The sequence below is a fragment of the Tigriopus californicus genome, chromosome 8 (genome assembly GCF_007210705.1).
Source record: "Tigriopus californicus strain San Diego chromosome 8, Tcal_SD_v2.1, whole genome shotgun sequence".
Lineage (NCBI taxonomy): Eukaryota > Metazoa > Arthropoda > Copepoda > Harpacticoida > Harpacticidae > Tigriopus > Tigriopus californicus.
The window spans coordinates 5,446,172-5,470,922 of NC_081447.1; the positions used below are offsets into that span (position 1 = coordinate 5,446,172).

Here is a 24,751-nt window from a genome sequence, read left to right on the forward strand (position 1 = left end):
TTGGAGCCGCGAGAAACTCTCCACCCTTGAAGATGACTCTGATAAAGGCCAGGCAAGCGACTACGGTGGTGAGGCAATGCCCAGGGCCTTTGGTATGGTCAGACGAAGGCGGAAATTAATTACAACTCCCGACAATGCCCAGTCTCCTCAAACTTCAACGCACACCCCAGATCGAGATCCTGTCTCGAGTGGAGAGCTCGATGATGGATCACCGGCACCAAAGGAATCAGGCGAGGGAACTCCGCATTGGACCTCCCTTCGGAGTGGCTTGTCAGTTCCGTCCAAATTTCTCTCATTCTCGCCTAGTCACACTGTAGACAACCGCCATTACAAACACAATAGCCAAAACAACAGCGGCGAGGATGGAGATGAAAATGGGGAAATCCACGGCAGATCCAACGAGATATTGGATCGTTATCCACCCACATACTCTAATGAGGAACGTACATCGAAATCAGAAGAGGCTAGCGAGGAGGCCGAGGCAACATCCTCGCCAAAAGAAATCCGAGATAAATCCTACGAGAATGAAGATGAACTCTTAATTACGGGAGAGCGTCAGGGTGTCCAAGAAAGCCAATCTAGGGAATTTACAGATGAATGGCTGCCAGGAGGGAGCAATCATTTCCCCATTTTCTTGCAAGACCCCTCAGAAAATCAGGTGGATGTCTTCAAGACCAGAGGTTAGTACACGTGTACATATGTTACTTTACATCTGCATCTTATTCAATATCAGATACATAATCAAACTCCCAAAAATGTACGTTGCAAAGCAAGAGATTCTGTAATGTTGAGAGAGCTATACATGCAAACAAAAACCCAATTGAATCCAAGCAAAAAAAGAAACCTTTTTGCGTTCATTCGATGGACGAATGGCTACTATGATAACGTTCGATACCGTTTTAAGAGTTGGTACTCTTTTGATGGCTCTTGAATTTCGCATCAAACTTGCATGTCAAAAAAGTTGGGTGAATTGGAAAGGGAGCTTACTGTTAAGTTGCTCGTGAGAAGGCGAAATATTTGCCATGGGTGCACAATAGGCCTATTTACGGCATTAAATCGAGTGCCTCGTCACGCCATGGTTTAGTCAGGAAAGGGTAGTAAGATACAATTTGGGAAAGAACGGTCGAATTTGAGAAATTCCTCCGCAGTGTTTTACAAATGGGAGTGAAGCTGGAACCTCCTTCAGGGTCTTGAGGGAACGTGAAATTCCACCAGGTGCTGCATTATTCGAAGGGTCTAATTCAATTCCAAACTTCTCCATGCGATAGTATGCGGGCTTCTCATTGATATTGCTTCTTCGAACATGGAAAACAAGCATATTCTTACCCATCAAAGTGACATGTTGTACATCAAATAAAAAACTTTCCTTTGAGACAAGGTCTATCCGTCACAAAGAAAGTTCCTCTCAAAATGTTGGCGCAGATTTGCATTTTGGTATTTTATTGTGCAATTTTCAGTTGAATGTCAAGGAACTGATGTAAGTTTCTGACACCAAGTATGTTGTATAAACTTTTCCAAGGAACATGTTTTTAATGCTATTTCAACTTAAGTGGACTCAAGGACAAATTGTCAAACGATATTCTCCCGGAAAATTTGACTGGAAATCAAGGCAACCTTAAAAATCACTTGTAGCTTTTTCAGTGTTCTTCTAAGACAAATGACAAACATGAGTGGCAATGCACGAGTTTGCGCTGAATTTCGAACTTTCTCAATTTCAGACCAAAGTACCTCAGAGATCCAAGACGGATCCAGTTTGCCCCCCGATGATTCGATTACTTCGAAAAGTTCCTATGACCGTGACATAACGTTTCAGAAGCCTGACGACCGCAAAATGGCTCGCCAACAAAAAGCCCGCAAGGGTTTTCAGCAGTCCTCACCTTCCACTTCAGAACAAAAAAGTAAGTAGACCATCTTCCTTGGTAACATTACTTTGATGTAGTGGCTACTCTAATGGACAGTACAGTACGTACAGGATGTGTTGGCGAATGCCTCGAGGAAAAGATTGACCACCAATTAATTTCGAAGCCACGTCCCCAGAGCTTGTTTGCCTGGAGGAGGACAAGGAAATGAATCATATTACTTAATGCTCATCTTAATTGACATGACATGGCAAGCGTTTCATATTTCATCAATTAACAAACAACATCCAGTTTGGATTGCTGGTTGTCCTTCATGAAAAGGCTGTGACGTCACGGTTTGAAATTGACGACATGGTGGAAATGAATTGATATGATATTTGATTCCAATAATACAGTAGAAAATAAAGCGACTCAATTCCGATTGCTGTGATTTTTATCCTTTCTAGGCGAAGCAGCCAGTCCATGGTTTGTAGTTCCGGATGATTATGAGCAGCCCATTACTCACATTGTTCTCATGATTGTCTTGGTGATTTCGGCCATTGTTGGAACTATCGCCACCTCCTTTTGGATCTGGAAGTCAAGGAGTCCAAATTCCAAAACTGGGGCAGCTAAAGCAGAAGAAACCTCTGGTTAGTACTCCTTGACCATTCCATATAAAATTGATTCACGTCAGTTATTTTCATTCTGTCTATTTGGGTTCGATTTGAAATGGCTTCCTCATATAACTCTTCATGGTCGTGGTTTCAAAGTGATGTGCATCCTGGTTGTTTTTTTTTCTTTGCGGCTCAACGAAGTTTGTTATACTTTGCCTACGTAATGGTTAAAATGCCATATCAAACATTTTTTAAAGTTTCGACGGAAATAGCAAACACATTCTTCAATTTGAGGCTCCCAGCGTCAAAACGAACGGCTTTTATCTTATCGCATTTTGTAAGGCTAGGTCAGAATAAAAATGTAATGGCCTTAAAGAAAATGAAATCATATTCTTTAACAAATGAGGATTTGTCAAAATTATTCTTGAAATCGTTTGGTTGAAATTCAGTCATAATCAAGTATAGCCCTTGGCTGACCTGAGTTAAAGATGACGGTCTCCAATAGACAGAGACGACAGGAGTGAAAATTGGTAACTTTTATCACCATCATCCACAAGCAATGTCCCTTGGACAAAAAAGCCTATTTCTAATTTTGAATCAAACGTCTGTGTCAAAAGTTGTAAACTCACAAAGCTCACCTTTTATCTACACTAAAGACTGAATTGAATTCAGGGTCTCTAATCTGTACCGAATGAATGGCCGGGTACTCTTCTGGTAAAAGGCTACCAATATTTATTCGTAGGAAATGCATATACGCTGATCCGTCAACAGCTTCCATAGGTAGATAGAGTGGTCTGTCAATTATATTTTGTTAGGCTATCAAATATCTTGAAATGCTTCAGTCGCAGAGAAAAGAATGAATCAAATATTCCATTTCAATAGCCCCCTTACGCTGCACGAAATATGTTTTACGTTTTGCACTTCAGAGGGCGCTTTGTCATTCAGCCTCTACCAAATGGAGGGCCGATTGGGCCAATTCCTTTTGTATAAAATTATATGCGTTGTGTTGTTTTTAGCTAATTCTATTAAAATCTTATTTATAATTAATGCCCCGGGTCACGTTATGTCCGGAAAAGAAATTGCGTTCAAGGTAAGGCAAGAGCAGTTTATTTAGCAATCTACCGTGCCTCTTCCCGGTTACTTTGGGCCGTGTGACGTTGCAAATAAGGGCCCCTATAGAAATCTTGTGCTCGATTCTCCCCCTGACTTTTCTCTAGGAAACTTTTAGACTCTAATCACACCCATAGACGGGGGAACAATCTGATACGGACGTGGCCAAGGTTCACCTAACACCTGCCTTTCAACTTCTGTAACAATATTTTACAAAAATACCGTCTTTTTTTAAAAGGCTCATCTTGAGCTGCCTAGCTATCAACAGGCAAATAATCAAGTTTCGTCAAACTTGACCGCTGAAGGGCGAAGCCCCTGATTATAACCATTTCAGAACATGTTTGGTATATGTATGAATCAAATATATGATTTCATTCCAATTGTAACCTATTCCGATTAGCTTGATTTATTATATTAAGCAACTTAAAGCACATTAAAAATGAACATTTTGAAAACGATCTTTTATTACTCTTATACGTTTTTTGTTTTACGGTTTGTCAAACACTTTATGAGATTTTGTTAGACGGTTGTTTTGCCTCCATTCATAATTGACCGAAACCCTTCTTGAAACCAACATGCATTTTCATAAAAATTTAGGGAAACACTCAACCAAGTATAACGAAAACATTCATGAAGTATTATTTCGAAAATATGCAATTTGAAGTGTTTTAAGCAAATTACTGTTTTGTAAGGAGGAGGCGTAAAATTGACCAAAAACCGTTCATTTGATTCATGAAAATGATAATAGATATTTATCATGCAGAAATGAATATCAAGTGCTCTGAAATCAAGGCAATGTGCCATCCTGGCATTTAGTGGCCAATTTTAAAGAAAACTGGATTATTCAATTTGTCACGGGCTCATGAAATTTAAACTGAAATTATGATTAATATTTAGCATGATTTTGATCGATGTCATTTTTTATCTCAGGTGACTTTTAATTGGCACGTGGTTCGTTTCTAAAGCGGCAGCTGTTCTAATTTCATTTTTCATTTTTTTTCCTCAGGAAAATCTGACATCCAGTCACATTTTTTGCCAGTGGCAATACCAAAGAGAGCAACAAATGGACCAAGTGGCACCATTCCAGTTCTTAATTGATTTAAAGGATTTTTTTTCCTCCGAGGAAAAGTGACTATTTGTTTGAGTTCCTTTATACAATCGGCTTAAACAGTAACCATTCTTAAACTGTTAGTATACGTTTCTGAGCCAATGTTAACTCCAAAACAAGGCGATGTTTTAACCCCTAGATTATGATGAACAACTTAAAATTGAAGAATAATGGCGTTTTTAAGTGATGGAATTTCAAATAGTTAAATGAGATCACACATGCTTTGTCTACACAAGGATACCTTTAACAAGAGGATTGGACATGGCAATTGGCGAAGCTAAGCCATTTTGTGATAACATTATTTCAGCTCCCCAAAAGTCACAAGGGATACTACCATACAATATAGAAAAGCGATGTAAAAGATAAGAAAGCGTGTTTTAATGACAAAATGTTGAGTTATCGTACTTTAGATGAAAACAAAGAAAATTTCTGGTTTATGAAGTAAAAAGTCTAGAGTCTTAAGAATGGGCAATTATGAATGAAATAAAAAAATGTACAGTTTGGTCTCAAATGCCAGTACCTTACTGCCCTCTTTCCATTTATGGCTCGGTCAAAGAGCTGTGAGAAAAAGAAAAATCGGCGTAGCTCCGCTGATGTCCACTCCTCTAGTGAAAGGTCTCTCTGATCTACACTGATCGAAAAAATTCTAATTTGTACATTTTTTTTTGGTTTTGAGGTTAAAATCTCACTTCTGGAAACGTCTTGTTGCTTGTGAAATTGGATTTAACATTTTTAATGGAAAGGGCAATATACAAATGGCATTCGCAAAGGAAAACGACCTCATATGTTATCGCATCAGTAGATGCATGGACGGAGTTCAAACTAGGGAACGGATGGAAACTTTTTCAATTCTATCTAAAATAGAAATTTTGTAACCGGATGGATGCTTTAAGGCATTGCCAAGCCATACAACAACGAGATTACCTTGCCACTTCCGTAAAACGTAACAGTCAAAACTAATCTTTTGAGCCTGTTTGAATTATCAGTAGTCTCACATTTAGCATCCATTGGGTATGTGGAGTAAATGGAATTCAAGGAAAAATGTAGTGAGGCACCCTGATTTCGGGCATTTCGTGGAAGGAGAACTTAGACAAACATCCCAGCCACGGTTAGCCACCTCACCTCGCACCAATGGTCGTGTGAAGTTGTGCTACAAAACTCAAAATAGTCCTTTTTGGTGTAGTTCTGTCACAAACAATATTTCAATATCTTGGCTCAATATTAGAATATTGTTCCCTTCAACAAGCCGACAAATTAAACCAAATGGCAAACGTGCACTATTTGACGAATCAGTTTTTGATGAAATCAAATAAAGTTTCCAAATAAGTCACAAAAGGTTTCGAAACTGGGACTATCAATTTACGTGTTTGTTCAGTAAAACACCAAACATATTTCATCATGCAGCATATTAGAAACCTATTAGTTGAACTCAAGATGTAACCCTAAGATGGATTCTTCAAGGATCAGTTTGTGGTTAAAACACCTCATTAGGTGTCTATGGAAATATTTATCAACCACTGGTATATGGATGGGGATGATAGGGTTGAAAATGAACAATTCCTATTTGAACTAACGCATTGTCTTACTTCTCGAGTGAGACGGGGTCACTGTAATCATGCATTTCAAATTTCACCTCAATCAAGCAAGTGGATCAAAAGTTATGTTCTCTCAATGTACAATACATGAAAGGGCAAGATGAATGAGTAACTGATTACCAGTAGAGGGCTGGCTCATTCATTATGTGAAGAGTTATTTAATAAGTAGGAATCGGAAAGATATCTTGTAAAGGTTAAATTAAGTGTTCAACTGTTTCGGTCATTTTGAGGAAAATAACTTTTTCGCGAATTTATTTTTTAGGGGAAATTTAGGAGATATAGAGAAAGGAAGTTTAGGTCTGTCTTGGGTAAAAATGTTTGTCCCCACTCAATGATTAGTTTGACATGTTCGAAAATGTAAATAAGTGCAATCTTGAGGGCAGAACCAAAACAGAGGGCCTGGTGACTGCCATGAGGCTGGGTGGGCGAGCCTTTCGGTATCCATCCTTCAACCATTAGTGAGTGGAGCACTTCATGTAAAAACGGCAAACCCCTTAACGGCCAACTTGACCAATGGCAGAGGAAGATTTGGGATTACAGGAGTTAGACTTCAGATGTTCAAAATGCAGAGGGTTACCAATCTTCATTAGGCTAAAACTGGATCTTTCGTGGTATGGTGTAAGGTTTTTCTATAGACCATTTTCACGAAAACTCGGGACTCAAAATGATCAAGCAATTCTTTGAGGGCGGGGGAAGGATTTTCTTCATTTCACATTCAAAGCCAACGATCTGCTGATGACTAACAAGAGGCCGAGGAAACTGGGTGAGCCTTTCGGTGTCCATCCTCAAACCGTTAGTGATTAGAGAACTTTATGCAAGAGCGACAAATCACTTTACTACAGACCAAACCAGGGGCAAAGATCAGGGGTTATGAAAGAAAAGAAAAGCGAAAAGTCACTGGGTTACCAATTTCCTTTCGACTAAAATTGGATCATTCAAAGTTTAATGTTAGGTTTTTCAAAAGTTCTTTTTAAGGGAAATGATGTTTTTACTGAGGAGTCTTCATAAAAATTTAATGTTTTGCTGATGTAAAGACAAGGCTCAATCCAAAGAGCAAGAACGCCTTGAAAAACAATAATCAAGCAAGTTCAACCTTAAAAACGACCATTATAGTTGAATAACTCAACAGAAAACCCTTTTTTCACGTTTTTTTAACTTATTTTTGCTGTTTTGAAACATATTTTGGCTGATTTTCATAACCTAAAAACAACTATTTTAACCAAAATAACAAACCATTTTTCAGTTCCTTGGTAATAAGCTTTGAGAAGCTATAAAAGAATAGTTTTTGATCCGGTTGTTTGATTGAGCTGGAAATTAAGTTAAGTTGTTGTGGGACCTGGGGTCTCTGTTATTTGAAGAAGAACGTATTTTGCCTACTGGATTCTGAAATGTTGATTCTTAGCTCTAACATCCTTGTCCACGGTTCATGAAATATCCACAAACACAACTTGGCAGTTTATAGGCATTGAAGTGTTTAATTTGAGCTACAAATTCAAAGATCAATTATGTCACAAATGAACCAAATGATTTTGCAAGGTAGAAAACTGCCTAGATGTGTTTTTAGTAATTCCCTCAAAACTTGAAGGCGTCATTTTATCCAACGTGACGAGAAACTCGAAATGATTGAGACTTTGGTACCCAATAACCCAGCACATATCTTACTCACATTAATGTTTTGGCAACCCTGATTATGAACCCTTCTCTCCTTGCGGACAAACAAACCGTAAAAGGACGAGAATGCGCTCTAAGATGCCTGATTTGAATAAGGTATTTTTCGCAGAACATGTAATTGTTGTTACATTCTAACACCACAAATAGACCAACTACTCTTCTGAGAGACCTTCCAAATCCTAAAACAGTAAATTTATCAACCCTTCTGACCTCTAAATTGAAATAAAGAAGGAGCTATATAGTGTATTCTTGTCGCATACCAGCGACTTGTTGTGATCGTCTTTTTCGATTCAATTGTCCTAAAAAACTAAATTTAAGTGTAGAGACAGTGATGCTTTAAAAGTTGGTCATCAATAACTTATGAAGGTGTGCTATTTTTAGTTCTCTTTTGCTAGAAATAATGATTGCAAAAGTGTCAATCAGGCAGTATACAACCTCCTTTAAAATGATTATTTACATGTCATAATTGTTCGGAATTTTACCCATAGAGGGTTTGAAAGGTCTCCCAGATGAGTTAGCAATACATTTTTCGTCTAATAATCCCTCGATAAAATCTGGCATCTTAAAGCGGGTTCTCTCATTTCTCTGTTTGTTTGTCCGCACCTAGAGGGCGCTTCCTCCGCTCAATGAAAAGTACAATGCTAAGTAGTCAAAGTTCACCATTGTTGGAAACACCCTTTTCAACCCTGATTTTAAATTTCTGTCAATTCGTGAATGTCCTTTTGTTGGGCCTCTTCTGATGAGCCATGAATAATGGTGAGACTGACCAATGAGGTTACTTCATGCGATGTAAAGGTTAATAATGACCACCAAGTGGTTGTTATTTTAAACCGGTGAAAAGGTTTTATGCACACATGTTGTTTGAAAACCAAAAAGACGATTTAGTACCCTCGCATTTCCATGAATAGGATTTATTGTACGCTAAATCCAGACACAAAGTAAGCTGCAGAACTTCGCCTCTTTCACATGTTAACAAGATTCAGAGGGAGAAACAGCAGGCATCTATTTAGGCAGATTCAAAGATCATATGGAGCGAGTTTTGAATGCCACCAAATTGAATAGTTCATGGAGAAACCTTTTTGAAAAATGAGTGAAACCGTTTGTAACCAAAATGATGTACAATGTACCGTGCTTCAGTCTGAATTCATCTTTGAACATGAATCATGATCAAGGCCCATCATATTTTCTTCTTTTGAAATTTGAGACTTTTTTTCTGCTTTGAATGCGAGTAGCTATGTAAAGAAGAGGAAGAATCATCGAGCCGAACCAGGGCCTTTTCATAGTTTTGTACTATTTTGGTCCGAACACTTGAAGTATTACCTGAGTGCAATGATGTTAAGGCAAAAGAGCAAGGAATTGGAAATATTCACTGGAATTTTATGTACAGAAGTTAATTTTTTTCCCAAATTTAAAGGTAGATAGCCACTAAAGCTATTTATCATCCAACACATTCACTTGATGCATTAAGAGAAGTTGAGGTTTTGAATGAATAAGATTAGATAACTGAGAGTATCGAGAATGAACTTTACTTTTCCTAATATATCCAGAAAAGGATAGAGCTACAAATGGAATTCCTTTCATAGGCTTCGTTAGCAGAAAGACAGGATCACGTTTTTTTATTTTTTATTTTTTGGTCCTACCAACTTAATGAAAAGGAACCAAACATTGGTCAGGCGCAAATGTACTCTGAAGGCCATTTCTATGCCTTTGAATAAGATTCCGATTAACCCTAACCATCATCTATGAATGTGGAAGCAACCTTTAATTAGTCTCTTGTGTTTCTTTTATAGCCGGAGTAGCTTTTCATGGGGTCGAATTAAGCTTAGATGATAGGAAAGATAAATGTCACTCCTTGAGGCTCAAGAGAAGTTAACTCCCATCTTTTGAAGTCATTCGGGTTAATCACCGCGATTGCTTGAAATGATATTAGAGACCTATATCAAAGCGTTCATGGGGTTCAACTGAGGGGATTAAGCAATCTCAACTCTCTTCATTATTATCATTGAACTGAGAATACATGTACATAGGATACAATTGAAAAGAGTCTCATTACTCCATGAGAAAGTAATCAATATCCTTCGGCTTCCATTTCAGATGATCCGACCCCAAGTGTAAAAACATCTGTAGAATCAAATTCTACGTCCGGAGATCCCAATGGAACAAATATGATGGCATCAAATCGTACCAATCACCAATCGTTAACAGTGCCAGAGCTGGTCAACGACTACGAGGATATCGAGAAGAATCCAAACGATCCCAAGTCACTCAACCCCAGAGTTGAATCATTTGCCTGATGTCATTTTACAAGAGAAACACTTTATCACCCCAAAGCCTAAGCTAATTAAATGTTAATACCAAACCATCTTGTTGTCCGAGTGTTATCATACTGGTCCGGTGCGATATTATTAAATCAGATCTCACATTTATTCAGGGTGAGATTCAAAAGCAATTCATCATCACTACAAAACACTTTCCGAGTTGGATTTGGTTTGTTTCTGTCTGGCCAATTGGGACTCCATACTTTTCACAATACTCTGCAATTGAAGACTGGAATCCTTAAACCGGTTGCAATGCTCGTTCAACTCGCCATCGGTTACGGTCATGGCAAATATATCTGAAAGGAGTACCAACTTTACGTTTAACACCGAACTCTTACGGAAGATTGTCCTGAACTTACTCTCGCCGCGCTCGGCCAAAATTTGACAATATATATGCAAAATTGCGGTGAGATCATCCTCTTCACTGGACGATTGGTTCTTCGTCCATTTGGCTTTGTGCTGTTGGCGATAATAAGCCAGGACCGAGGCCCATTTCTCCTCGCAGAGCAATCCGAACACGTGATACTCGCTCTCGCGTTTGGATTGAGCTTCGAACAGGATGGTTTCGGCGGTGGAGATCTCACTCGAGTTCAAAGAGCTGAACTCGGATCCACAGTCATCGTCACCTTTCTTGTCATCATCGACACTTTCCTGAATGACGATGGAAGGCAAAGCCGAGGCCGATGACCCCATTACTAAGGATTCACTCTCACTGGCCGAGCTTTGAGGTCGTTCATGGGTCGGTGAGAAGTGTTCGGATTTGACGGTTTTCGATTCCGGCGACCCTGATGAAGAGCAATAGAACAAGGAAGAACATCATTGAAAATAATTGGGGATACTGGACGAATCGAGCTTTGTACTACCTTCAATGGGCGTGCTGATGGCGATGCGCGAGTGAGTCACTTTGAGAAGCTCGTTTCGTTTGTCCAGCACTTCTTTGGAAATATATTTGAGGTCCGGATTCTTTTGTGCCGACTGCAGAATCAACCTGACCAGTTTGACGAAACATTCCAGTAAGAGCAATAGTTGGAAGTGAAGTTTAAATAAGCATCGGCAGAGGTCCACTTGTTCGGTGTCGATGTTATAATCGAGTTGCTCGCCCAGATTAACCAACTTTTGATGCATTTTCACCGCATCCAAACACTAGAAGAAAGTAAATGGTGGCACGTACGGTACTATAAATGAAACGCTCCATGAGGAAGGCAGAGGTCGTCTTTTTCCGTACCTCTAATGTCAGCTCTTTTTTGTCCATGAAGTTGTCGAAATTCTCCTGGATTTCCAAAATGTTGAACTTGATCTTCTCGACCAATTTCGTACCTCCGATTCCCTCAAAATCGCACCAAACGTGCGGAAATTCCGAGACCTCGGAGAGTACATCAGTGACCTCTTGAAATTGATCTGAAGCTTGTTTGATAGACGATTGGCTGAAACTGGTTCGTTCCTTACTCAAACTGAACACGGCATCTTGAGACATGAGACATGTTTTTAAACGAAGCTCCTGTAGAATGACAAAATTGAGTTGCGTCACTGTTTTCAAATGCAATTGATTAAAAGACCTACGTGGAACAATTTGGCAAAGGCAAAAAATGTGAAGATCAGAGATTCGTTGTTGGGGTCTTGCATTACAATTTGGACATGATTCTTCCAATGGTCTTCGCAATCCTCTTGCTCCATGATCCGGTTACCCCCCTCTGCATTGGTCCCGGTGCTCCAATTGAGTAATTGCGAAAGACTTGGGGACACGTTACAAGGCGTCAGATCGTGATCGGTCATTTCACCTTCATCATCTGTATCGCTTGTTCTAAAATGGTAAATTTTGTTGGAGAATCTGTGAAGATAAGATCTTTCTTCTCACAATATGACTTACGAATCGTCGGCTTCGGAAAGGGTTTTCCCGGAGAACCGTCGCTTTCCAATCTTGTCCAAAGGAAGCGAGTTGGGTGGAAACGCCCCCAAGGAGTTGCTCGAGACAGAAGAAGCTCCACTATTGTCGTCCGTGCTTCGAGCCGACATTTGCTGCAATGGAAAGTGGAAAAAATATCATTATATCAAAGTCCAAGGCAAAGAGTCCAGGTTAATCCAAGTTGTACCGATCCAACATCGTCATCCGAGGATTCCTCGGCCCCAACTCCAGCATTGGCTTCGCGTTTGGACATAATGGGCGTGATCTCGTTGCCCGAATTCCTATTTAGATGGTCCTCATTCTCTCGACTCCCAGTATCCTCCAAATGAGACAAACTCGGCCGTCTCACACCCCAATTGAAGTTATCCACACTCTCGCCCTGAAATATCAATCCAATCAGTACTTATTTGTGCTTTTGTTCACTTCATAAGGATCTCAATTCTCTGTACCTCCAGACTTTCGAGTTCGTACTCGAGAAAATCAAACTCTCGCATGTACATTCCGAATTTCTGTTCCGTATCCGTGGTATCGTGTTGGCGACTTTCCTGCGAGAGGTCGTTGTTGGCCGAAACTTCTTCCGTGGACGAGGCCATTGAAGATTGACGTTCCAGCAATTCGGACGTCTGGCTGAAGATCACCTGCGGAGGTCAATCGAACATGTTCAGTAAAAGTAATATACAAACTGAAAGTCTAGAAAAGTATATGATTGGTGAGTGGAAGAAAATGTGAGTATGAGATAGGCCCGACAATGAACATTACAGGAGGAGGTCAAAGAAGCAAGTAATACCTTGATGCTCAAGTTGTCTCCCTGCGATTGCCAAACACCAACCATATTTACACGTATCCATATCCAATTATGACGTCCAAGATGAAGATTGATTCGTCGGGGCATGCAGATATTATACGGAGATAGTGGGAGAGGTGACAGAGAAAGAGGCCGAAGATGGCGAGGAGGACAGAGATCAGATTTGGAAGGGAAAAAAGAGACAGATAGAGGAGCTGATTAAAAGATCGAATGGCTTCGGCAAGCGATATCAGAGACTCGCACCATGTAAAACTGCTTCAAGGATTACGTCTCAAGTTCACGGGCCTTTCTATGCACAAGAAAACAAGAGTACTACGAGGGCTACAATGTAGTTCAAATCAAAGTGACTTCTTACCGACGGACTCTTGGGTAGCCCCACACGTTGTCCACACGAGTTGAGTAGATTCACTAGTCGTTCCCGCACCGACGACTAAAAAGAGAACCTGATTCTTCATCCATCACCAACATGGCATCAACCAAAAGGCCTTACCTGACTCAACCACGGACGTTTCCATCCTGAAGTGGAAGCCGAATCCGCGGCCGATATTGACATCGAGCGTCTCGGAGACATGGTCGAGGATCCGTCATCTTTCCGCAAACTAGTCAAACTATCTTTTTCATCAAACGCGGAGGGTTGACTCATAGTCGTCAAAGTCGACACACTCGTGCTACCGGAATGATAGAGATGCGATTGACGGTTGGGCGTCTGTTTGCGGCCAATCACGGGTGTCTGAGAGAGGTCGAAGGTGAATTCCATGGTTCGTCCTGGAAGCTCCTTCTTGAAGTAGAGATCTCCTTCGGAGAAGTTCGAGAAATTAGAAGGCGAGGCATCCCAATGATACGTAACCGGCCCTGAATTCGAGGGGGGAGCCACGAGTGTGGAACTCCGGGTCACGGCCAATTTCAAGATCTTGAGGGCCTCTCTCCAGTGAGGAGTCTCGATGAACTTAGCCACGGTTCGGAGCAGATCAGCGTTGATCATTTGGGTGGCTTGCGACATGTCAATGTAGTGGAGGAGACAATGAATGATGGTCATGACTGGGCCTTGTGTACTCACAGGGCCTTTCTCGAGCACCTCCACAAGGAAACTGAGCATGTTGAATGAGAAATGGGAGTACAAGTCGTAGAGGTACTTCACCACGCATCTGAAATAGCCATTCATGACATGATCATGGTTTGGATATGATAAGAGAACGCGAGAGAATGAACACTTACTTGGTCCATTGGAACGACTCCTTGCTGAAGGTTCGACGGCTGTACAAAGTCATGACCGTGGCCAAGTTTTCTAACTTCTTGCTCTTCTCCTGACTCACCTAAAAGGAAATCGATTTGGAATGAATGTCATGGAGGTTTTGAAAAAAAACAACAATTAGACGGATTGCCTACTTGAGCAATATTCTCGGCGCTTTGTATGCAAAGGTCGTTGGCATCCTCATAGTTTTGAACCATGTACGGTAAGAGTGCAATCACGTTCATGGGAAAGCCAAGACTTTGAGATGGATCAATGACCGGGAAATCCAATAGTGAAGTCATTTGACTGATCACTTGAATCGTGGCCTCATAGGTACCCGAATTGGTACATCCCTTCAAGAGCAGTGAATGGACTCCGGGAAATCGGGGCCATTTGAGCTGAATCTGGAGCTTGTCCACCTTTTCCCGAACATCCGGACGATCCAACGGTAACTTGGACAAGACTCGTTCCAACAAGCGAAGGCCAAGGAGGAACTCGTGCTCATAATCCGATTCCAAAACCGCCAAGCAAATCCAGAAGAGCTGGACCAAGATGTTCATCTTGTCATCTTGGGATGCTTGATCTTGGAGTTTCAGCGATTGCGCAGACCGCGATCGTGGCAAGGTCGAACCCAAGATGTTACTTCCCAAGCCACCCTTGTGTCTGACTTCTGATTCAGTGCCACTTCGTCCTCGAATATCGCCATTCGCTGAAATTTTGGCGGATTGAATGGAATCCATCAGACTCATTTGGGATTGATGGTGTGGAAAGGTGAACTTACCCGGAACGGGCGAAATGGTTTTCCTCGAAGGGAAAGGTTGCATTGCACCAGAGGTTGGATGTCGAGGAAACGAGACATTTCGATCGTAACGGGAAAATGGACCCGTTGGCGGGGCCGATACGTGATATCTGCGAGAAGAATTGGATATTCCGTGAAAGTAAGGAACAACAATAAAGATCGTAAAGATATATCCTCGAAGGCAGGAGAGTTCTCAAAACAATTAACCTAACCAAGAGCGGTAGAGCTTAGCAGAAGGTAAGCCTGACAAAAGAGTTTTTTTATTCAATAAGTACTGTGTACTTTTTATGCTCCATTATTGGCTTTCTGGTCAAAACGCAATCATGAGAAGGGTTGTTTACGTTAAACATCGACTTTTGAGAGGTCACCTAAACTTTTTACCCAGACACACTGTACAGTCGAGAATCTCATCTCCTCCCACAAAAAGTTTTCATTGCTCCCTTTTGGTGAAACTGCATCTGAAGTGAGCAATTTATAGCCCCGCTCGCAACTGTTTTTGGGTGGCTCTAAAAAGAAAACTGGCAATCGATATCGAATTTCCAATGCCTCGGAGGTCGTCAGACCAGACAGACACCTTCCAGGAGCTTTTCAATCCACCCTCGATGCAATTCTCTATTGACTGACAAAGATTCACTTTCATTTATCGTTCACTCTAGACTCGATCTACTCACCCATGACCGATGGGCGATGTCGAATGCTGAATTTCAATTTGCTCGCGAAACGAGCTTGGCCCTTGGTTGGGATTGGCTGAGGCTGTATGGCCTCCCATCCCACCACTGCCATGACTGTGGCCCCCCGATGAGGCTTGCGACGCATCCTTGAGGTTGGGCGTGGATTTGAAAATGTCCCTCGAGAGATCCATGGGTCGAATATCCGAATCCAAGGCATCCACCACGGCCTCCAGCGTGAGGATCAACTCGGTCACGTAACCCTAAGGGGAGAGAGAAGTGAGTGACACGGTACAGAATAGAGCCTCAAGATCGAGTATACGTGGTCATTTCTACTTCAACTTACTTGCATATCTTCGCCTTGCTCGGCGATCGTCTCCACTAATCGTGATAGGATGTCCGAAAGCATCCGAGAAGAGATGGGCACTCGAAGGGCTCTGTATTAAATATCAAACCAGACCCATTTTTGGCAAGGGCCTCGTAAATTTCATATTAGATGGAGCTGTACCTGAATATTTGCAACGATCGTCCGGCGTAATGTCGAGACGAGCAGGACAAGGCCAGATGGAGTGACAATTGCGACCATCGCTCTGCCAGACGAGAATGAGGCAAAGATAACTCAAAGACCTGCAAAACATGGGCCAGGAACACGTCGATTTGCTCGGCACTGCGGATGCTCCACACGTTGCGGGTGATGTCCTCGTACTGCCAGAACGGTTGGCACTTTCTCGACGCGATAAAATGGATCAGGGCCTTGGTCAGATCTGCTACTGTCGGCGCAGAATGGACTCCATTTCCTGTTGTGGTACTCCCACGATTTTTCCCGGTCGATTCGTTGGTCTGAGACGCGATTTGAACCGTGCTTCGACTGGTTGGCTCCTCGGACGTTTTACTGGATTGGACCGACTCATCTGAGCAAGGAATATACATTTTACATACACTGCATCACTGCATATGGGTAAAGTACGTATTATATGCAAGTATGTAAAAGAAGTTTGTGCATGCTCATTTGAGGGTTTGAGTGTTCCTTTTTCATTGAATTATAAGCCTCACCATCTTCATCGGTCCTCTCATCTTGAGTCTCGTCCAGATCTTGTGGGTCCATGGGCAGATAGCTCTCGGTGAAGTTATGTTCAATGATGGGCAATTTGGCGAGCACCAGCCCATAGTTAAGATGCTCAGCTTTGTTCTGCATTAGAATACTCGAGATAGACAGATGGTCTTGATGTTCGCATAAAACAATCAGCAGATTCAAAAGAAGCTGCTGACAATGTCTGAAAGATGAAGAAAAAAGAAGACTCCATGACATCGACTCGACATAATACAACCAACTTTCTGTCCATTCAATACTTGTAAACGAGTTCCCGACTGTTGTCCAAGCCCAAAAAGATAATATGAAGCATGAGGGGCACGTGGACACTCCAATCCACTCCGTGGCAATCCAGATCTAGTCCATCCACCACGAGATCTGTGAGTAAAATCACGGCCAAGTTGCTCCGATGGAAGCTCGAGATGGGTTGAGAAGCATGAGGGAGAAACTCGGTGAGAGGGGCGAACCACCCCCCATATTCGGGCATGGGTAGAGGATGGGGCTGGCAATAGATATTGCTCTCTGACTTGTTGTCCTCGGATTTACATGAGCCCTCTTTCGAGAGTGAAAGGCCAAAGTTTAAGGAGGTTTGCGGCAGATACTGGTGGTCTGAATGGGACATCAGCGAACTAGATTGAGCCTCGCCTTGCGACGTGATCACCAGACTCTGGCTCATACCCTCAGGACAAGGGGGCATGCCAATATTAAGATGTTGGGGATGAACACTTCCTCCACCTCCGAGAATGGAAGGCTTGTTGAAGTTGGTGGAGCCGGACAAGGCTCGGACTTTTTCTCCCACTCTCTGTATTCCGGCGACCATGGCAGATCCTGCGCTGGAAGCCATGCTTCCGGCACTCTTCAAGGACCCAGCAATACTCATCTCGTTCCGGGTGGATCTATAACAATCGAAAGATAACAGATCATCACATGTCTTTCTCGAAATAAGATCCACGGGCGAAACGGAAGTCGAGAACTTCCATCTGTTGCATCCCGACTTTCGTTGAACAATTTCAATATCACATCCTCTCGAGTCTTTGAAAGAGGAGACCGGGCAAAACTTTTGGTGGAGAAGTAGAGATGAAGGAGAAAGAAGAACATGGGGACACCCAAGGACGGAGGAGGTACAGTATTGCAAGTTACAGTTTGGTTTAATACGCACATCTCCCGTCGTTGTTGCTCCTCCTGGGAGTGCCGCTTGGTGTGAATAGTCCCCTTCTCTGTGGACAGATCCTGTCGAGAACTTGTCAATTGCATATTGGACTCGGAGTTGCTGGAGGTCTTCCGCAAGAACGTCAATCTGAGGACATGAAAAGATGCCATTAGACAACTATTCATGTCTATTTTTTTGACTTGAGCGAACAATTTTCGACTTGCCAAAATAATTTCAAAGTAGCAACAAATGTTTATGAGCTCCATGATTAGATGCAGAGTAATTGGATATGACATGATGGGTTCATTTGTCAAATCAAATAAATATATGAATTTGTTTTCAAATGAGAAAAGGACATTCACGCGTACTTTGCTCTAGGCTTAAATATTGTAGAGCATTCACACACAAACGCACCTTCAGAGTCAAAAATGTCCAAGAAGTGGCAAAAATCTAATTCTCAATAACAATTAGAAAAAAACGCCAATTGGTGGAAACCATTGCTTTCAAAGAAGATTACGAAAAGGAGCACTTCTCACTGCCACCCGAAAAAAATGGACTTTCAATTTTAACTTATTGATTTAAATTTGTAAATTGATCAATATTCGAGGAGATTCACCTGAAATAGGGAGGCGTTTCCGTTCTCTCTATGGTGCAATTTAGCGTCTCCACAGATTGAAGTTCCATCATCATCTCCTCCAACACTTTGAGGGGTTGTGCCCGTGCTAAATACAAGACCACACGCTTTGCCTGTGGAGAGATGGAAAATCTCTCAGTTATGTTAGCAATGTTGAACACGACATCCGCAATTCGAGGAAGGTTAAAACATGGTCTCTGCGAGTACTTGTTGCCAATGAAACTTACGAATTCAACCAATTCACTCGGGGCTAAGCCCGAAATGATGAACAAATATCGGATGATGACGCGGAGGTTCTTTTGCCAACAATCGCACATGGCTTGCCACAATTCCTCGACTTCTTTGGGATGTTCATCTCCAAACTATAAAAAGGACGTCAAGAATGTGCCACTTTATAAAGCAAAACTTTCGAGGCTTAATATCGCACAATCGACTCAGTCAAGCGCGAACAATAGCGATCAAGAATAACTTAGGTTGCCACCGAAAAGGTCAATACCACCTGTTTCCAATGATCCCCCAAATCAAAGAACGTTTCAGTCAAAACTCTGTATGTATGGGATCCATACCGACATACCTTGACGGTAATATAGAAAAGGTTATTGGTGATCATTTCCGTGGCCTCCGTGGTTCCCCAGCCTTCTCTTCCGGTTGGCACTCGAGCCTCGGGCGGGCTAAGTTCCAGCAAAACGTTGGGATCCACCAACTCCATGTTGTATAACCAGGGCAACAAATAGTAGAGCAAACATTTGACGATGGACGGGCGAGCCGTTTGAAGTCGGTGGCAAATTTCTGGAAGAGAGAGTTGCGTGGAGGTGTTTCCGTTTGACTTTGATCTTTCCAAGTCCTTGAATTGAATCCTTACCTGAGAACATGGGCATGGTCATCTCCGGGTGAAGTTGGGCCAATTGACGTGATAAATACAACTGCGATCTCGAGTATGTAGTGGAAAGGAGCACATCCAGAGTGCTCCGACGAGGTAACGTGTCATTGCCATCATCTAAAACCAGATATAAAAAAAAGATGATGACCTAGGTCCACGAGCGGGTTACGATCTAAGGAGATTTAATGGCACACACCCTGGAGTAAGGATCATGAATGTGCATTCCAATTAGTGCGCACGAGGTGGAAATTGCAATGCGTAGTGATGAACTATTTCAAACATGTCGCCCACTTTACCTTGCTCATTCTCGGATCCCAGGGGAGAGATGCTTCCAAAGAAACGTTTATCTAGGATTTGAAGTAATTGAAGAGCAGTCTCGTGGATTTGGGTCCTGGGACATCCCGTGTTCAGTAACGTGACGTTGATGATCCCCGTGTAATGATCACACGGATATTCTCTGTGAAAGAAGAGGAGGAGAAATGAAATTGAGAATTTGAATTTGAATTTCCATCGGGAATGCCCTCATGCTTCGGTACTTTCATTGTTCCCAGTCATTCTTGGATGGATAGACGAAGGATGATGATTATTGAATATGCAATATGTTGAGTACCTACCTCGTGGCGAAAACAGTGGCCAATGCCAGGAAGCAACCATCCGCAACTTGATCTTCACCGGTGAAGCAACGATCCACCAACCATTCCAAAACGTAGGAACGGTCCTGGTTGTACTCTAGCAAAAGCACGATGGTTTCTTGAGCCAACGAATAGACCTGAAAGAAAGAAGGAGAGCATCATGTTCGACTGCTCGAGAGTTTTGATGATACTCCACTCATAGGTACGAATGTCAACAAGGTGCTAAAAACAGCATGTGTCAGGCTGAAAGGACTGTCATACGCTTCTGCAAAAATTGGAACAACAATAGTAACAATAACAATAACGAGGATAGGAATGGTGCTCTCTCATTGCTGATGCGAGAGCCTTTACAGCAACCGAAAAATAGAATTCATCAGAACTGAAAAGTTGCAAAGGCATCACTATGGGCTAGAATTGGTTCCCATATTCAATGGTAGATAGTATCGTTCTTTTGCAACATCAGTCGAAAAAAGGTTAACCTTTTGCTTCAAGATAATAAAAAAGCTTTGAGAAAGAAAAAAATCAATCAAACTATGGATTGCCCTAAATCCCGTTTGACATAATTCAACATCTGTTCAATTTTTGCCAAAATACAGATGAACACCAATAAAACCCCTGACTAACTGACTTTTCTTCCAGTCAAACTAAACTAGAGATCCGAATTCATAGTTGAATTCCACATGTGTCTTCATTTTAACGAGACATGTTTTTCACATTCCATCAATGTGCCAATTTGAAAACTCGCTTCGCTTTCACTTTGTCAAAACTAGACTCAGCTGTTCCGTGACTGAGGGGCGTTCTTCGTCTCTGTCCACAAAAACGCTTCCACCGATGGGATCTGTCCTTAATTTTCTACCCTCGCCAGGTTCCAATAATAAATCCCTCGACTTTTCGTACCAAGTACCGAGTGTCCGGCACATCCGTCATATTTTGGCATCCTATGAAGCATTCATCAATTCTCCAATACTCAAATATGGTGACTAAGGCTGGCAGGTCCCTCTGGCACGACTTCACTCTCCAAATCCTCTCCCCGCCCTTTGGGTTGATGGGGTTCGTTCCGAAGTTGGAAACGCGCCGTCCTTCGCTCATTCAGTCAGTCAGTCGAAGTCTCTATTCTGCGTTCTCTTTGCTTTTGCCATCCGAGTCACGACTACTGGAAACCAGTGAAGGTCGCAAAGAGGCTCGAACAGTGACCGACGGAGGAATGTCAAAAGGATTCTACTAAAGGCCCTCAGTCATTCAACAAACGGCGGGCTTACGATATCATCCTGTCCAGGAACAAAGTGAAGAGGGAAAATATTTTTTTCCGGATTTAGGTAAGATTGAAGATTTGGGTCGAAGATTGGGTCTGAGATTGAGGTTCTTAAGCCTTTGAAATGGATTGAACATTTAACAGCAAGGAGGAATAGTAATTGGAAGCATTTTGGGGTAGAAAGAAAACCTGGTAAATGCTTTTTTTCTGTTTTCATAGCATTCAGTGCGGTTAAGGAGGGAGGGCCTATTTGGATCTCAAATATCACAATGAATCAATAGATATATGTATATATTAGTGCTGTGGCGAGTCCTTTGATTTTTTGACTTTTGGCCGGACTCACCGAGTATTTTACTAGTCAGTTTCAGCTAGCAAAAAGGCTCGTTTTGCAAAATTCTAAGAAAAAAAATGAATATTATTTTTTTGACGAGTCCGGCCAATTCCTCCAAAATAGCGTACAAGACTCGAGTGTACTCTGACTCGCCCCAACACTAGTATACCTATATGCAATGATTATTGTAATGTCGATTGGTTGATCATTCGACTACCTGGATGCTTACACGGCAGGTTAGAATAGCTTTAATTTTAAAACTGAATGGAGCAACAAATTTCTTTTCATTGAAAAATAGCTTTACACCTTATTTTGAGGAATACCCCTCAAAATCGAAATTGCGAGAAAAATCTTGCCCAAACTGACGAATACCTTAGCACATTGGTTTAGTAGACTGAAAATCAATGCAATGTGCATTACATAGTATCTACTTTCATTAAGCTAAAACATTCAGCAATATTCAAAAGTGTCACGAATAGATGCCAACAACGATTCAAGAAAATTTGTGTGTGGTTTGCGATATTTTTTAAAAGTTGGCAATTGATTGGTTTGCTAAACTTGGGCTGCTTGTTTAACTTTAAAAGCGTTTCGTAAAACGATGCTTGCTTTATAAAACACATGCTTTCTCTTTGACTTTTATTTATTTGATTCAATTGGTCAATCATAATAAGAATACTAAGAAGCTTCATACTCGAAGCGGATTAAAATGCCTTATGACAACGCACCTTTTTCAAATATCTGCAATGTAAGATCAAAATGGACAAGCACCAATATGCAAACCGACCAAAATTATCTGCTTGGAACTAGTCTTTACGTTGAGTTGAACGTACCGTACCGTTAGATTGAATATTGCTTTAGTATAGGTAACTTCCGCTAAAAGCAAACATAATTGTGTATTTTTGCAAGACTAGAAGAGAAAGCTTCTGATATTGGGAAAGACACTCAAGCTCACGAGGCTACTTTGTTACATTTTGAAATGTGCAAAATTTGAAACTTGACAGGGGTTACCCAATAAGGCCTCGAAAGTCTCAATTATCAGGCGAAAAACACGCGTGGTTGCCAAGTCTAGTCAAGAAAAAAAATATTGAAATACGATTCATGCCAAAAAAATGCTTGGGAATTTTGTCATCCAGAAATTGACATAGTTGACGAAGTTTTTGCATTGGATGTAGTTAGCATATTCGGAAAAATGGAAAAGGTTTTAAAGCGAACAAAAAGACATAATAATTTTTGACTTGATCGCTCCTGCTTTTGCAAATATCAAGTAAACGTCGTACTCTCACTCTTTTGTCTATAGAAAATTCCCAAAATACTAAAAGTCATCCATTTCGTTGATTTGAGACTTCGAGAGCCACCTTTTTTCAAGTTCAAGTTTCTCAATGGCAATAATCCATTAACGAATTGAGTCGAGGGAAGCCGACCTAATTCGATTACTCTTTTGGCAAGCTCGAGGTGAAAAATCCACGTTTCTTTGCCATTCATTGTTTAACCTTCAGATTTGTTCCATCATGTCATTTGATTTCCGGGGAGAGAAACTGCAACTAGGTACTTGGTTGGTTGGTTGGTTTGGTGGGTGGGTAGGTGCTCACTTTGGCAAGGAACAAAGGACGTCAAGGAGAAGATGAGCGCTTCTTTCACTACCAACCAAATTGATGTCATTTTCGAAAGCCTCGCCAAACAAATGCACTAACCAACAAGCACAGAGAAGGAACATCATTTTGTAAAGCTTAGAGCTGATATTGCACTGTCAGTTATCTTTTTTTGCTTCTGGGTTAGAGCATAGAGAACTTATAACTATGGACATGAGAACGGTTTCTCACAAAGAGTTGACTTCAATTCAAGCGCGCTATTGAGAACGTCAATTTTTGGATGTGTCTGCATTTGACAACAAAATCAAATTGTCAATAACATTGTGTCTTCACTTAAAGAACTGGTTAGTCTTGAACCAACAGAAACTTCCTCAAAATTGATGATTGTGCCTAGTTACGAAACACAAGTTCCAAGGAATGTAAGGGAAATTGAGCAAAAGGGCTCGTATTCGCAGCAAGATAAGTACAATCTAACAGTGATCCTTTGGCAATGGTATTTTAATGATAGAGCATCATATCAGCAATGCTATAATGATGAACGCGAAATTAAATAGAAGACAATCGAGCGGCCTTTGGCAAAAAGAAAGAAAGTACTTTGAGTTCACAACGATCTGGATCCCATTGAGAATTCCCTTGAGTCTCGTTCGTTCCTATCTTTTGAGGGCAAACGTCACAATTTCAATAAAAGTGAAGAATGACGAGACCTGTCAAAGCAAATGAACCATTCCACGTGCTTTGCACAAAATGGCTGATCGAATTTTGATGAACTGGTCGACAGTGATCGATCTAAAGCACTATGAAGAATGAGCTTTTCGAAGACTGGCTTTTATTTGTCAGAACAGCTATTGTTCTTTGTAGGATCGAAAAAGACCATTTCCAGTTCTACTGAACACTCCATTTCCATGTGCATTTGTATCAATATCAAATTCTCACATTTGTACCGAAAGGCCAATTGCTTTTCGATCAAGATCTAACAATTATAGTTGATAGCTTCTGGTAATGATGATAAAAACCTCAGGAAGGATATGTCTTTCCATTGGTGACAGCTTGTCCCAAGGGACTAACGTATTTGACTGAAGTTCAACTTCAAGTTAAGCACACGTAATCGTATGTCCAAAAGCAAAGATTAAAGTAATTTGAACAATCTCTGTTTTCCAGATTCATAATTAAGTCTGCAATCTAGTCTGTGACGTTTGAATTCATGGGCTAAAACGTGCTTATTCATCTGGCAAGCTAAAAAATGGTGGCAAGCACATCTGTGGCAGTTGAATAGGCAGGATTGCAGAGGTCGATTTGGCTTTAAATCTAATGAACGTCCTCTTTGAACGTCGGACTTTCATTATTTTTGCAGGATATCCAAAAACATCTTATCAACAAAGGTTCTTTGATCGCAAATAAGAACAATGACGCAACAAAGGCTCGCTATGATTCTTTTGGCATTGACATTGTTGGTTCGAGTTGGATTCACATCTTCATCGATAAGCAATCTCACTTCCAAAGATATTGACAGGTACTTTTGACCACTAGTTTCTA

The 24,751-nt window shown here is 41.3% G+C and overlaps 2 protein-coding genes and 2 long non-coding RNA genes across 6 annotated transcripts in view; 3 read left to right on the forward strand and 1 right to left on the reverse strand.

Annotated features, from left to right (window-relative positions):
• The window catches only part of LOC131884817 (uncharacterized), a 27,935-nt gene extending 17,645 nt beyond the window's left edge, over positions 1-10,290 (forward strand). The window contains exons 6-9 of the mRNA XM_059232701.1: positions 7-680; positions 1,719-1,898; positions 2,306-2,488; positions 10,031-10,290. Of these exons, the coding sequence (XP_059088684.1) occupies positions 7-680; positions 1,719-1,898; positions 2,306-2,488; positions 10,031-10,230 (1,237 nt within the window). The 3' untranslated portion in view covers positions 10,231-10,290. The remainder of the gene's footprint in view (positions 1-6; positions 681-1,718; positions 1,899-2,305; positions 2,489-10,030) is intronic.
• A 48-nt stretch (positions 10,291-10,338) lies between these two features.
• The window catches only part of LOC131885471 (protein furry-like), a 29,649-nt gene continuing 15,236 nt past the window's right edge, over positions 10,339-24,751 (reverse strand). The window contains exons 18-43 of one of the 3 annotated variants that reach the window (XM_059233528.1): positions 20,029-20,183; positions 19,711-19,871; positions 19,397-19,531; positions 19,109-19,323; positions 18,762-18,896; positions 18,517-18,647; positions 17,910-18,047; positions 17,011-17,646; positions 16,714-16,934; positions 16,169-16,571; positions 16,007-16,097; positions 15,664-15,923; positions 14,975-15,102; positions 14,349-14,902; positions 14,178-14,275; positions 13,453-14,107; positions 13,318-13,392; positions 12,945-12,965; positions 12,607-12,795; positions 12,345-12,536; positions 12,122-12,270; positions 11,815-12,055; positions 11,480-11,752; positions 11,118-11,397; positions 10,614-11,039; positions 10,339-10,550 (exon numbers count right to left, since the gene is read on the reverse strand). In XM_059233528.1, the coding sequence (XP_059089511.1) occupies positions 10,396-10,550; positions 10,614-11,039; positions 11,118-11,397; positions 11,480-11,752; positions 11,815-12,055; positions 12,122-12,270; positions 12,345-12,536; positions 12,607-12,795; positions 12,945-12,965; positions 13,318-13,392; positions 13,453-14,107; positions 14,178-14,275; positions 14,349-14,902; positions 14,975-15,102; positions 15,664-15,923; positions 16,007-16,097; positions 16,169-16,571; positions 16,714-16,934; positions 17,011-17,646; positions 17,910-18,047; positions 18,517-18,647; positions 18,762-18,896; positions 19,109-19,323; positions 19,397-19,531; positions 19,711-19,871; positions 20,029-20,183 (6,117 nt within the window). In that variant the 3' untranslated portion in view covers positions 10,339-10,395. The other 2 variants (XM_059233529.1, XM_059233530.1) reach the window with 2 other exon arrangements.
• On the forward strand, positions 15,800-16,721 carry LOC131885478 (uncharacterized). Its single transcript, XR_009373844.1, has 2 exons — positions 15,800-15,939; positions 16,055-16,721. It is a non-coding gene; the product is annotated as an uncharacterized LOC131885478 (long non-coding RNA).
• Positions 20,746-24,729, forward strand: LOC131885477 (uncharacterized). Its single transcript, XR_009373843.1, has 2 exons — positions 20,746-21,362; positions 24,570-24,729. It is a non-coding gene; the product is annotated as an uncharacterized LOC131885477 (long non-coding RNA).